This window comes from Sodiomyces alkalinus (assembly GCF_003711515.1).
Source record: "Sodiomyces alkalinus F11 unplaced genomic scaffold SODALscaffold_10, whole genome shotgun sequence".
In the NCBI taxonomy this organism is placed as follows: Eukaryota; Fungi; Ascomycota; class Sordariomycetes; order Glomerellales; family Plectosphaerellaceae; genus Sodiomyces; species Sodiomyces alkalinus.
Window position 1 is genome coordinate 1,665,280 of NW_021167088.1, and position 14,985 is coordinate 1,680,264.

Sequence of the window (14,985 nt, forward strand, 5' to 3'; positions counted from 1 at the left end):
TAATCGACGATATTAAGACCCTAGTATATAACGAAGCGATCACGGACCGCCAGATTATATCGCTTAAATAGGATATAGACAAGATCCTCTAGCACCTTAACCTATAGTTAACTACCACCTTAACTACCACCTTATCACCCGCACTAATAATATAATAGCCCTAGATAACGACTAATAATACCTAGAACCAGACTAATATACATAATCCTAGTTAGGAAACCATCTCGCAGAATAAGGCATAGACTATAAATATATAGACTACACCGGATTAGATTAACGACTCGGACTAAGGAGGCTATACTATAATCTATTAGTTTTCTTAATCTAAGCGGATACGCTCCTGTTTTATTTCCGATATTATAACTCTTATCTTTTTTTTTTTCTCTTTTTCGTCCATTATTACACTTTAGTTTATTATAGTTTTTACTCACTACTAAGTCTTTTCGGACGGATATTCGAGATATATATAATCGGGACAATTACTTTTACGGGGGAGGGTATTTACTACTCTATATACGCTAGCCTGCTAGTATGTAGAGACGGCACGAAGTGGTATAGTTTATTCTAGTGCCACAGTTTATTCTAGCTTAGTCAGAGAGGTAGCTTAGTCAGGAGACTGCCGAGGTATATCTATTATACCTCTACAGGTAAGCTCGTAGAGCTTATGACCTCTCCTAGAATCTATCTTTAGTTCGTATATCTTCATAACACGCTTCGCGCTGCAGCTGTATTAACGGCCGCTTATCTTTATGGCTCCACTTAAAAGTAGGTTTATATATCACTAGGACAAAACTTATATATCGTGGAGTCAGTCTCTTAAAGTATTTAGTTTAGTTAATCGACCTTTTTATTTATCCTATTATACTGCTTTTTATTCGGATAACGATAACCTTTATAGTAGTAGTATATATATTAGCGCTTACAATGCTTATTACGCTAAAGGACTAGCAGCTTTATATTAAAGCGGTGATAACTATCGCGTACTCCTATGATATCGCTAACCTTATTAATCCTGATCTTAAAAAGGCTAAAAGGCCTATATATCGTATTCGAATAGATCTACTATAGCCGTCCATTACTACTAAATAACGTAATACCTCTAATTAGGATATACTCCTTAAGATCTAGTAGGTAGAAAAGAATTATTATAAGGCCGAGTAAAAGGGCCTTTACGCCCGTTAGAATCATATCGCTAAAACTATTAGCCCTACGTTAAATAATTAGTACGCCGGTAAAAGAGAAGTAAGGGATATATTATAAGCCCTTAAGACGGGCCTTAAGCCGACGAATACAGTCTAGAAATCACTGATTAAGCAACAATAGGACGAATATATCTAAAATATTAGGTATATACCCTATAAATACTAGCTAAAAGGCTTTATTAAGCTATACAGCGACGCTAAGACGTATAAGATTTGTGCCTATAATACTAACAAAGATTAGATTAACGGCTTTTCTAATACTATTCGGAGGATAGCCCTGGAATAGTCTAAGATATAGTTTATAAAGCTCCTATAGCTAGAAGAAGATAGTCTATCTTTAATCTAATCGATTATAGAAGAGTATATAATATAGCCTTATCGCTATTACCCCTACCGACTTAATAAGACGCTATAACTAGATACAGATATAGTAGCACCAGATCGTTAAGACAAAGATCAGACAAAGAGGTCAGTCTAGCTAAACCACGATATATAACCAAAACATAACTAATAACGCTATAACTGTTAAATGGGTAGTCGCAAAGAGTGAAAAGGTAGGGTCAAGTAAGGAACCAGGTATAATCACGATAGGATTATAAGGGGGTCGGAACGTGGGTGTAGCTAAAGAATTAGATTAATCGCTGGCCTCCCTCTTCTAAGGGGAGGCTCCCCCGCTCCTTAAGACTACGCTCCGCTACTCCTCGAGGACTACTTTATTTGCTTCCTCGAGGGCTGCCTTATTTACTTCGAGGGACTATTCTGTTTGCTAGTATGATGACTGCTTTGTTTATACCTCGAGGGGTCTTAGACTGGATACGCCTGAACCCCTATGAGTTCACACTGGGAACCTATTATTACCACTGCTGCAGGCACCTGATAATAACCTTTAGCGAAGAAGTAGATCGGTAGTCACTATTCTGATCAGGGTAATATAAGTTAAACTTAAAAGATACCTTAAACGTAGAATAAGTAATTATAAAAGAGGATAATAATTGAATGATAATCTCTTAATAGGGATGTCCGGAGCCTGTCCTTAATATATATAGAGGTGGTGGATCTCGTAGCCTTAAAAAGGGGGTTATATAACCGTCTACTAAAACCACTCTAAAGCCGTATCTACGCGGTTATAGCACCTACTATATTATCCTTTTATACGGCGATGTTCTTAAGAAAGGATAAAGAAGGTAAGTAATAGCCGGTATAATAGGGATAATAGAACTCCTAATAGTCTTTAAAAAAGGAGTGGATTTACGACTACTAGACTAAAAAGAGGAGCCGGTATAACTATAACCCTTTCTAAAAGTGCCCTGATATTAATAAGATATAAGGAAGTAAGTGATATATACCTTTAAAAGAGGGTTTAGAACGTTATAACCGAATTATTAAGACCTAGAATAACGAATGGTAAAAGAGATTCCGGGAAGAAATCGAAAAGAATGCTAAAAGCTTTATAAATAGTACTAAAAAGATTCTTAGAAGCTATAGCTAAAAGAATTGTCAAAGGAGGTATCTAACGTTATCGATAATAAAGAGAAGCATTCCGATATAAGATCTTATAAGATATATTCCTTCTTATAGAAAACTATAACTACTAGCAGTAACTACCTAATATAGTATAATCATAAAGAGTAAATACGATAAAACCAGTTAGATTAAAAGGCTCTAAATTAATTATATTAAAGCCGTAAAACATTATATAAAACGTGTGGTTCTAGAAGACAAAATTAATGCCCGATAATCCTACGGATATCCACCTTCTGTGCCTGACCGCTTATTCGGCCGTTAGGTTGTTTAACCCCGAGGGAGGTGCGACACCTTCCGTGCCCAAACACGTAATCGGCAGTCAGGTTGTTCCACACCGAGGGAGGTCTGTGCGACAAAAACCACGGTCCGTTCAAAACATCCTCTATGGGCGAAAACCGTTATCGATAACGCTGTTGCTGTGGAGATTGCTTGTCGCCTTGCGCATAAGGCATCCATGCAGCTTGGGAGCGCTAGCGCAGGTACATGGCTGGGAAAGCTACCTCGCCTTGCTCTTACGGAAAAACAGCGACTCCCGTACAAAAGCAACATCCGGATAAGTCGCCCACCTCTACCTCTCCCTCCTCCTACGCCACTTCACCCATCCACCACCGTTTCAACTCCAGGCAATTCGCTTCAATTCAATTCAGTTCAGTTTCTTACGAATCACCTTGTTAGAATATACGACAGATCCTATCCAATTCCTCGATAACGTCCCCCGAGGTCCAGCTTCATCTTCCAGACAAGCTTTCGCCCACCATGGCCGACGACCGCAGCGCCGTCGAAATCGTCGAAGGACGTCCCTCCCAGCCGGCCACCACCGGCGACGACGTTGAGATGGAGGGCACCACCATCGTTCCCGGCGATGACACCGTCGGAGAGTCCGCGAAGGACGGTGAAGCTGAAGGGGCCGCCGCCGAGAAGCAGGACGACAAGGCCCCCGAACCTCGCGCCACCTTCCTGAACTACCTTACCAGTCCCGTCGTCACCTTGCTCGTCGGTCAGGACGGCACCGAAACCATCTTGACAGCCCACCAGGCCCTCTTGGCCAAGAGCCCTTTCTTCAAGGAGGCGTGTGCGCAGTTTAGCGATGATGGAAGTGTACGTCGACATATCTTTTCTTTTCTTTTTTCTTTCCCTCTCTTTGACTTAGCCCATTCAAACAATGCATCGAAAATATCATCTCTGATGTGTTTCTACCGTAGCCCCGCCAAATCGAACTTTCCAACGAAAACACCGAAGCCGTAGGCAGCTTCCTCGAATACCTCTACACGGGCGAGTACTTCCCCCGCAAGCTCTCCGGGCAGCGCGTCCTCGAGGAGGACCCCTCCATGCCCAGCGTCGACGACACAGGCGATCAGCTTCTCAAGCACGCCCGCGTCTACACCCTCGCCGACAAGTACGGCGTCTCCGGCCTCAAGCTCCTCTCCAGCTCCAAGATCCACTGCGTCAACTCCACCGCCAAGGGCGAGATCGCCTACGCCCGCTACGTGTACCAGTACACCAGCCCCGACGACACCACCGTGCGCGCCCCCATCGCCAGCTTCTGGGCCGCGCGCTCCCATACGCTCCGCGCCGAGGCCGAGGACGAGTTCAAGTCGTTGTGCTTGGAGTTTCCCCAGTTTGGTTACGATGTTCTCAGTGCGTTCTTGTTCCGTTTTGCATTTTTCGCCCCCCCCCCCCGGCCGTTTATCTCTGGATTTTCCGTCGTCTGGAAACATCGCTGACTTTTTTTCTTTCTGCCAACAGCACGGGTCCTCGACGAGAAGCTCAAGCGCGAGAGGACAGAGAAGATGCACCCTGCCGCGGGTCCCGCCAGCGGAAGGAAGAGGGCACGACACAGCAACGTGTCATCCAGGGACTAGACTTAGACTTCTATGGTGCCCTTTCGCTACTGCTGCTACTCCTGTATAACTGCATATGGTGGGCGTCAGGAGGGATTCTCCGGGCCATGGTCAGTTTCGCATTTCGCGTGGGAGTCGAGGCTTGTTCGGGTTATGTGTGGGAATGGATTAGGGCCATGACCTACACACCGCTGCTTGGGTTGGACGGTGCTTGGTACTGTACAGAAATTTTGCTCTTCCTCTCTTGAACAGACAAACAGGTAAATGGAGAGGAGAAAACAACAAGACGAATTCATCGAGTGCCTCAGAAACAGTCATTTCTCAACCTCCACAACCATGGCCGATGAAAGTGACCAAGATGTCGAGGTCATCAACCGCTACAAAGCCAACGTCTCCGGCTTCACGATCGAGCAGATCTCGAAGAGTCTGCTTGCCAACTACTGGCCCGAGGAACAAATACGGTACTGGCACGCCCTTTTCGTCCAGTTACTGCGAATGACGGCTATAGCGACGAAGCTCCCGGAAAGCGTTTCAACCTGGGATTTTCACATGACCACCATCACCGCCCTGTTTGGAAAGACTCCTTGCTGTATGAGATGGGCTGACTTAGGATTCACGGACTATGCCGTGCAGTTCGAGAGTGCCCTGCATTATGGGGACATCCACCGTAACCGGCCTGTCCCCGTTGCTGACGACATGGGAAGGATCGGGAGCGTTTGCAACTCGGGGGATAAAGATAACTCTCAAGTCGTTGCTCGCGTCGACATCGACGCTGTCGGGAGCGGCTCTTATGGCGAAGCCCCCTCGGGGAGCGGTCGCAACAAAGACGAAGAAACGGCCACCAACATCGAAGGGTCCTGCTATTGGCCCCAAGTTGCTCAGCAGCTCAAGAGCCTCTATGATGACGACTGGGAGAATGTGAAAATGGATTGCCCGGTTTGCTGGCGCCCTCTTGCCATCACGGGAGAATTCCACGACCAGGGCCGCGTTACCCGAGAAGCCGTGGCCCGGGCTGCCCAGATACACGCCTGCCCCGATGCACAACATGAGGTCGGTATCATCCTGCCCTGCCAGCACATCATGGGCCTTCGTTGCTTTCTTGACATGATCAATACCCCGACTCCCGAGGCAGATGCCAATTTCGACACGGAATGGAACGAGGCCGTTGATAGTGACACCGAAATGAATTCTGGGGAGCACGAAGACGGCAGTCGAGAGGCTGAAGAGGGACGAGTTGATGACATCAATGAAGGCGATGGCAGTCAAGAGACTGAAGAAGGACGAGTCGAGAACAACAATGATAACAATAACGGCGATGATGATGAGGAAGATGACGACGGTGATGACGACAATCAGGATCAAGAGGGCGGCGATAACAACGGGGCCACCACTGAACACATCGGCGCTCAGTGGAAGTGTCCCTTTTGCCGTTTTGTGTCAAAGCACGATGACGAAAAGGGCTACGGCGACGAGGTGCCGATCCCGAAGAACGCGGCTGCTCTTCATGCCCTCCAGGCGGCGATGACTTCCGAACGTGAGGGCGCTGCCGGCGAAGCCGAGGTGGAGACACAGACGGACAGTGGACATCAATCTCGTCAATCTCATCACATGCAGTGTCTTCACCCTCGCTGCGACCACTGTCGCTGGAACAAACTGACCAGTTGGGTCACTGAGCTGCGTTTCATCATATCTCTTCGCGAAGTGACCCGAGGCATGGGCAACCACGAAACGGCGCGTGAGTCCCAACTCGGTGAATGGGGACTAAGGGGTCGGAATGGGGCCCATGGAGGTAAACAGCAGCAACCGCGACGTCTTCTAGTGGGTACTAAGCTCGACTTTTACGAGCGCGCAAGCTACACTTCTCATGAAGAGTTCTTCGCTTGGGTGAAAAGCATGGTCCGGGCTTACATGGAGCTTATGGGTTTGCTGATGAAGCGGGAGGGGAGTCACACGGCGAGGACTTGGGCTTCGGTCAAGCTGCCTTCACTGGATGAGGTTCCTATTATTCGGGATGTGTTGGGTGCTTTCCCTCCCAGCAAGAACAATTCTTCCGAGACGAATGTCGGGGAGAGAAGGACCTATGAAGACCGTACACGACGTGCGGTTGTACGGATTCTGACGAGGAGTAGGCTGAGTGGCTGTAGGGGTAATGACATCTAGCCATGGGCTCGTTCTTCCATAGGTGATATATAGTATACGAGGGATCCCGATCTCAGAGGGCAGATGTCTAGCGTCCTGATAGGGATGAATCTAAGCTCAGAAAGTAAATTCTTTGCAGAACTGTAAACTGATTTCAGAGAACTCAGGTCAGAATACACAAAAGAATCAAACTGACTAGATCGGTTCATAGAAGCATGGTTCAGTTTCCTTCCCCAACCGAAGCACTTGTCACGAGTGAAGAAGAAAGAGAAATACAAAAGGAGAGTGTTATGTCTCCTAAGTACGTGCATAGTATCTTTTTAAAGGCCTAGCCTATATAAAAAGCTTCGCGGTAGGAGCGAGGGATATACTGTATATAAAAGGGAGGAACTGCCTATAGCCTCCTACTGTATACTCCTTTATTACTAAATCATTATCGGACAAGCTTAACCCTTTAACTAAATGAAACTTCTATCTTAATAAGCAAATAGGACTATAGGAGTCAAGGATAGTATCGTCCGCTGACTTCTTTGTCTCTAGGTTATCACCCCTGATAACTTTGAATCTGCCCCCAGCAATATACTTCTGCTTCTTGAGTATTGGTGTTATTTTGTATCTGCTTTACTTTATTTCCTTTTCTTTTCTCGCTGTCTTACGTACACTTTGCTCTTTTATTAAAAAGAACAGTCGGGGGAGGTTTGTCTTTGCGAAGTCCCATCTCTCCCCCGAGTCTGAGTCTGTCTTCATAACAAAGGTTCTTAGTTCCAATGCTTTGTTCGCAATAAATGGCCCCTAGGTTCGAGGCGGCATACTATCTTTCTTCATTGTTCGTCTTGCTTTATAAGTTACAACCGTGATAATTAGTTCTTTGTTGACAAGAATCAATGAATTGTTCTCCGATTATCTTTGATGTTCACTTGATCAGTATCACTGACCAGATACAGAACAATAGTTCTACTTTGCGACCATTTTTAGGAATGGAGTATATATTCGTCGCTATCTGGATGGCTTCATGGAAACATCTCATCAGTCATCAAACACAGAAGAAACCAACTAGTAAGTGTCCCCAGTTTACAACTTGCTAACAATATTCCCAAACTCGAAACAGACTTTACTCCAACACAATGGCCGAGCAACTTCTCGAAGCCGACGCGAGCTGGTTCCCGTCCCTTCGGCCCATCCTGGCCAGCAACCCCGACTTATTGAGCATCCTCGTCCTGGTCTGTAGATGTTGCGACCGCGAAATGAGGCCTCTGCACTTGGCTCTGCCTCCGGTCGTCGACCTCAAGCAGTGGGCCTACAACGGCCTATCCGCCATAGGGGATGCCACCCCCCCGGACGAAAGAGAGCAGGTCGGGCTGCTGCCCACCATCCTCCCCTGCGGGCATATCGTCTGCCGCAAGTGCCTCTACCAAGACAGCCAGTTCGACGAAGAATTCCTTGACCAGAGGATCAACACTGACACCTTCGCCGACATCTCCGAAGATCAGGAGGAACAGGAGAACTTCGCCCTGGCCTGCGACATGCTGATCCGCGAGGAGAACCTGCAGGAAGAGATCATCAGCCGCGACGAGGTCCTCAATGAATGCCTCGCCTCGGGAGCAGCAACGGTCGAAGAGTACGAGGCCATGAAGCAGACCTGTCCCGTCGACGGCTGCCGCACCTGCAGCGGCGCCCTGAGCTACTGCCTCACCGACTGCACCTCCTGGATGGAGGGCGTACCCTTCCCCACCACGGAGGAAGAGCTTGCCAACGTCCCCCTAACCCGGCCGGAGGGGCAGTACGTCTTCGCCAACGCCTTCGCCCTGCGCCCGACCCATTACCCCCGGGACACCTTCGCCGTAACCTGGATCGCGGATATGTGCCACCGCTGCCGCGCCGTGCGGGAGATCGCCCGCCACATGTACGCCTGGAACGCGACGCACCACCCCAGTGAGCGCATCTCTATCTGTTTCGTCACCGACCCGGGCGTGCGTGCAGAGTACGAGGAGGACCCGCGCTTCGAGACCCTCCGGGCCCTGTCGGACTGGATGACGGAGAGTTACCATGCCAAAGTGAGGGCGACGCCGTGGAACGTTCCTCCCGGCGGCGCTGTGCCCTGCCATGCCCGTTTCGTGGCCCGCCAGATTGATAGGCCTTGCATTTGTACCATTGCTGACGATACGTGGGTAGAGGGGGTGACACCTTGCGATGTCTTCAAAGAGCACTGGATTTGGGGTGACGCCGTGTTTGATGGGTGGATGACTTGCCAGAACTACGTATCCAGGGCGAGGGATATGGGACTCGTTCCCTGAGGACTGAACTGAGTGAGAACCGAGTGAGAGTCTCTCAAATTTGTGCCAAGCACGATGACCGAGGTAAGTTCCTTCTGTTATGATTGCACTACTGACGGATAAGAAGATTTGGTCACCAACCCAAGGTACATTCGATGTCTGAGAAGAGAGAAGTTACGGATACATGTAAGGTAAGTCAAGGTACGGAAGGCAGGCAGGCAGGTTAGGTAAGTACCTTAAACGTGAGAAGAGAGAAAGAGCCACTGGAAAGGAATAATTAACATACAGACTTCTCTTGCCAAGGTTCATGTTGATAATATTATTCTGAATAATTGCATCTTTCTTCTTTCAATATACATGACTCTACACTCCTTACGCAGTAACTGCGGCCCAAAGCACCTATCTCTTCTATGTGCCATGTAAATGATGCAAGTAACCAACTCAGATTCATCAAAGTAGCTGAGCCTATGAAGATATGAATTTACTTGAGATCTTCTCTTCTGCGTATTTACGCATTCACATACCTAAAGCCCTGTCAGTTTATCTGCCTGCTTATATGTCCTAACCGAGTACGGATATGACGCCAGGGCTTCTGCCATGTAACGTGTGTAAAAGCACTCCTTGTCAATTGTTACTTCGTTCATTTCCTGTTTGGCCTTCTGCCGAGAATCAAGATTGTGACCACTTACAAGCTACATACCTACTGCAAGCAACGTCGCCAATTACGATTAACTCATATGCCGGGGCCCAGAGCTGCAGCCAAACGCAGGGAGAGTAACCCTCCGACCCCGGCAACCAGGGACTTTTGTCTAATACGCATATCAAGTGGCCAACGGGATTGCAGTGTGCCTCCGTCGTCACTCATAGACGGGACAGTCTACAGAACAGAGTCAACAGACAGTCCACAGACTACAGTGTCGTCTTTGGAAGACGAGGGTGGCGGTTGTCTCAGACATTGATATCGACTGATACGAATACGAAAATGCCCATGCAAGTCATCACATCCTGTCTTAAGGCTGGCTGGTGGTACAAAGCGTGGTCCACTCGTGCGTCCACCCTGATCGGGACATGGACTCGGGGTCCGGCCCCACACACCCTGTGTGGGTCAGGCCGGCCCGACACTCTAACTGCCGGGTTACTAAATTGGTACGTAACTAGGCCTTGGCAAGAATGTACGAGGTACTCCCAAGCGAGTTCTAGTGTACAGTACGCCAATCTTTTTGAAGCAGACGAGGACTTTGGGCTCGGCGTCCTCGGTTTCATCATCTTTCATGTAAGATATTGGATGGCGGAACTTAACTCCGTGGTCCCCAGTCCAGAGGGTGATCATCTGAAACTGATCGGCGACCCTATCTTGGTCTCAACAAAGTACATATGGGGGACCCTTTCGCCTCCAGCAAGGGTCCAACGACATCGTTCAACAGTATGAGTATGATAAGTTGCCAGAGAGACGAACCCAGATGACGCAAGTCGGGTCCCAAACCAAGCCCAATGTGAGGAAATTCTGTTAAAGATGGTCGGGAGGCTGATTACACCTAGGCGCACTGTCTTCAAGGAGAAGGATAGGGATTCCCGTACCGGGCTGGGGGTGGGTTGGATTTCTTGATTTAAAGGGATTGAACTTACCATTCCTCCGTACACGACCAATGTGAGTGACATGGCACTTCTGCAACCAAGACGGTAAAGTGGACAGTAATTGATGAAACTCCAGACATGGACACTATCGGGGATGAAGAACGACCCGGCATTTGGAGCATTTCCTTTTCCTTTACCCCCCCTTTTCCCCCTCCTTTTTAAAAGAAATTTTGTGGTCTCTCTGGTCAACCAGTGAGGCTGTCTTATAACGAATCCCCTCAGATGGTGGAATTCCAGTGCGAATTCCAGGACTACGCATCGAGTTGACTTAAAAAAGCACGCCCAATTCATCACCATCTAGGTCTATATGCCAATGCGGGTCAAGCCACTAGTCGGGATGATGGTTTGGAACAAGCATAGGGTAAGCTAGAGGAGGTAAAAGAACACCCGGGCCGTTTAGGGGTCATCTAAGACAGTCCCAACGGCAGTTTGGCGGACTCAAGATGGAGTAAAACCCTCTCTGATCCCCAACGTAAAGGGAAAAGAAAGGGATGGATAGGTTGTCTATGGCTTGCATCTAGTACTTCAACTGCATATCATGCTCGAGTACGGTAACTGAAACATCAGTGATTGTCAGCCCATTGCGGATGTGACGCAGAATCCATATGCCAATTCGCTGAGGAGATCCCATAGATTTTGTCACATATGATATCTCTAAATGCATGTTACGCAGTCATTAGCCAACACTTGAACTTATAGAAGTGTTTCTTCGTTCCTTGACATACATGACAACACAGGCGCCGAAGAGGTATCTGCGCTTGAATGTGTACACTCAACACGAGAAGAAACCACCCCTATCATGGAGATAACTAGACCGGCTGCATGGTTCTCGTCAGTATAACAACCGATAAAGAATCCTTCACCTGGCAGATACTCCATCGTCTGAGACCGTTGTATGAAGTTCCTCAGCGCTCGGCCAAATCCTTCCAGGCCTCAGGGGTCCCTAAAAGCCGTGCCATTCCATCCATTGCCGTGGACTTGGTAGAATCATTCCAGCATGCCATTCCATCCATTGCCGTGGACTTGGTAGAATCATTCCAGCATGCCATCATGTACGCAGCTAATGACTAAGGCGAGACATTTATGAGCCGGCCGTTGTGGACGTGGTCTCTTGTCTATGGTCACAGAACTTGTCAGAGTAGGCCGCCACTCTGCAACATTCGTCAAGGGCCACCGACAATCTGAATCACACACAGTGTGCTTTTACGTTCGGTGAGCTGATGTTTCAATCGGGCTTCTTGAGGCTATCTCGACTACTTGTGGCAGAACTGAGAGCTGGAGCTTTTGCGTATAATGGCTAATTTTCAGATACTCCCTCGTCATCTCTTGTATAATGATAGAAACTACCTGTACAGAGGCAGGAAACATAAAATTGGATCCGAGCATTATAAATAGGCAGTATGCCGCATTGGCTTTGGAGTGTTCTCTATCTCTTCATGCAGCACCTCAGACATATATCGATCCACATCTAGTTGATTCTCGAATTCCAATCATGGCATCCTCTCGACTTAATCTCAAAGAACGCGAGCAGAACCTCGATACCGACCTACAAAAATGCCTGGACACTTTCGAAGAAAAGTCTGATGCGAATCTCCATCAGCCGTCGTATATACAGGCCATGAAAGACGGACTGCGGCTTCTCATGCGCCGCCACGACTCGAAACTCGTCTCCCAAACCTGGCGCGACTGCATTGCGTATTGTCGAGCTGCCATTATGGCACCAAAGGACCATCCCTCGAGGGCATCCGCTCCTTGGGTTCGATCATGCTCCGAGCTTCAAAGGGAGCTCCTAAGCAAGTACGGACCCGAAATCATTGAAGCCGCACGCGCCGGCTGCGCTGCCCTCATCAATGACCGCTTCGAGGGTCAACCTCACAAGATCCCGCACATCGACAAGAAGCGGAGTTTCCTCAGTAACTGGCATGGTCAACCCGTTGGCGACTCTCTCCTTCCGCAACGAAATATCCTTGCGACTGCCGCCTACGAGGCTGGTGCCCTACCCTGCCACCTGGCTATGTTAGCCTGGGGTACTCCTGAGCAAGCCGCTAGACTATCCTTCATCTCCCACGTCCCCATTTGCGACGACTATGCCAGCTTCACGGAGTCAGACTACGAGGCCCGCATCAGGCATGCTGCACTCGCCGTTGGGGCAGCATATGCCTTTGGAGGCTGGGCGGCGGAGGCCATTATCGACGGGAGCATGCTTCAAGCCACAGGCACCGGCACGGGTTTGGGAACCGGAGAGGCCGGTTTGATTGAGGGCGTCATGTCCTGGCGAGCTGTAAACGGCGCCACGGTGCCCTACACCAGCTACCTTTTCGGGAAGGGCACTCTGGCCGAAGGGCTGATCGCGCCGCAGGTCTTCACGGCAGTACACGACCTATTCGACTGGCGTAGTGACACGGCTGCTCGAAACCATGAGAACGGTGTCACGGGTGTCTATGGCGTATTGGGGGTGGAAGATCCATTCCACGTCTACCTGGAAGCTATCCTCGAGACGGCCACATTATACCCGGTGCATGCTACGTGGACTACCGGCGCCATGACGGTGGGCCACTACACAGCAGCGCGCTATGGCACCTACGACTACCGTGGCAAGCACGATTCCTGCTGCGATAATTGTGTCAGGCTCCTTCGGGAAGCCACGGCGCGGGCCAATCTCGCCTGGAAGCCTGAAATCCCTCCCCGGTCGTTTGCCGAGGGCCATGAGTACCGCAACCTGTTGAAGAGACAGATTGATCAGTACGAGCAACATGACATGGTACAGAAAGGGCTTAGTTGGTTTCAACATCTTGTGGTCACTGGCGAGATTTGGATATTCGACCTCCTGAGGGAGGGGGTTGAGCCCATAGACGTCGAGGCCTATTGGGTTTAGGAAGAAATACTGGCGGCGGGTTGTCCTACAAGGCATGGGAGGTGAAATCAGAGTCTTGGACTTTCGTTGTAGGTAGAAAGGGAAGGCAAATCTATGGGGCGTCAACCACAACTCGCTCGCATACGCAATGGTTTCTTAAGATCGACTCAACTTCGATGATATACGTTCGGCTCTACTAAGTGTGCATTCTACATTGGCCATTGGCAAGCAAATGTCCAGTATTACTGAGAACAAGGAAGAAATTCCGGTCACATACGCTGAAACCAACTCGGTCGCAGCACAGCCTGCTGCCTGCCGGCCTAGCTTGAAGGGTCGGAAGGGAGGTTTTGGCCAGAAGGGAGACAACGCGACTGTCTACTTTGCCTGTTCCGCCGGTGAGGAGGATGGCTTGGGATTTCTGTGGCGTCATGGAGTCGGGGGTGCACTGGCGTTACCGTGTTAATCACTATCTCTCGGCTCGACGTTGGTGACAAGAGTTCAATAATATATGGACTCTGGAGATCCGGTCATCAATTCTCAAAATATTTCTCTCTCTTGCAACTAAAAGAAAATATTGTGGTGATATATATCGTCTTGCCATCTCTTATGTTGGAGAGGCGGATCGGCTTAACGGACCTAAGATGGTACTTCGGGGAGATATCGAGCCAGACTGTTAGACTATGGTATTTTGTGATTGTGGGCATATGCAAAATACGGAAAAGAGCCGACTTGGACACTTCCATGTTAAGCTGTGTATCTGAGATGGTTAAGAAGATGACCATATCTCGAATGATTCGACAAGCATCCGGTAACACCGATGAGAGCACAGGTGGTAGTTGAGTACAACGTACAGGCACCATATAAGGTACCCGATACAGTACATTGTACCCGGTCTCCTCCGGGTACGAAATACACCGAACTCGGCACGGGCCGAATGTGACATGTACAAATACAAGTGACTCGGGGTGATTCGGGCTCAGGACCGGCATTGCAAAGTCCAAAAGGCTTCCCCGTGATCCGCGGGGTGTGTGAGGTGAATTGAAAGCAAGGGGAAAGTCGCATTTAATATCGCTGTGACATTGACTCTCCTAAACGAGTGCGGAAGCACCGGACGATCCAAATAAAGCCATGCAATACGGTATACCCCCTTTACTCACCAGGCAATCAAAAGCCGCGGAGCAAGACGATCAGACTTAACTGAGAACAGGCCCTTTGAATGGAAGCTCCGGAATGACTGGGCCTGAGTCCGGTTACTTATTACGCGTCAAGGCTCGATTAATCTGGGAGATCGCGGGGGCCATGATCCCCTGTCAGAAGTAAGAGAAATCGAAATCGGATGGTCAAACTCCGAACAACGGTGCGCCGAGAATGCGGAGGTTGAAGAGTGTCCATGGTCCCCCCGCCCCTTTAACCCCTCCCCCCTGTTCCCCCCGGAGCTTTGGCCGCCTGCTACATTAGGAATTGTCCGGAACCCTGCATAATAATAGGCTTAATGCAGCCAGGTCCAATGACTGCTG

General features: G+C 48.9%; 4 protein-coding genes across 4 annotated transcripts; all 4 read left to right on the top strand.

Moving 5' to 3' along the window:
• Positions 1-3,482: 3,482 nt before the first annotated feature.
• On the top strand, positions 3,483-4,734 carry SODALDRAFT_394035 (hypothetical protein; the record flags this gene model as incomplete). Its single annotated transcript, XM_028615271.1, has 3 exons — positions 3,483-3,824; positions 3,929-4,364; positions 4,473-4,734. 3 exons carry the CDS (start codon positions 3,483-3,485, stop codon positions 4,586-4,588), a joined length of 894 nt encoding a protein of 297 aa, XP_028463967.1. The 3' UTR covers positions 4,589-4,734.
• On the top strand, positions 4,615-6,943 carry SODALDRAFT_58988 (hypothetical protein). The gene has a single exon (XM_028615511.1). It carries the CDS (start codon positions 4,832-4,834, stop codon positions 6,725-6,727), a length of 1,896 nt encoding a protein of 631 aa, XP_028463968.1. The 5' UTR covers positions 4,615-4,831; the 3' UTR covers positions 6,728-6,943.
• Positions 6,944-7,748: 805 nt separating this feature from the next.
• SODALDRAFT_328533 (hypothetical protein) lies at positions 7,749-9,266 on the top strand. Its single transcript, XM_028610720.1, has one exon. The coding sequence runs from the start codon at positions 7,831-7,833 to the stop codon at positions 8,998-9,000; it is 1,170 nt and encodes a 389-aa protein (XP_028463969.1). The 5' UTR covers positions 7,749-7,830; the 3' UTR covers positions 9,001-9,266.
• A 2,990-nt stretch (positions 9,267-12,256) lies between these two features.
• On the top strand, positions 12,257-13,507 carry SODALDRAFT_316507 (hypothetical protein; the record flags this gene model as incomplete). The annotated part of the gene is made up of 1 exon (XM_028609316.1): positions 12,257-13,507. The coding sequence occupies one exon, from the start codon at positions 12,257-12,259 to the stop codon at positions 13,487-13,489; it is 1,233 nt and encodes a 410-aa protein (XP_028463970.1). The 3' UTR covers positions 13,490-13,507.
• Between the last annotated feature and the right edge of the window lie 1,478 nt (positions 13,508-14,985).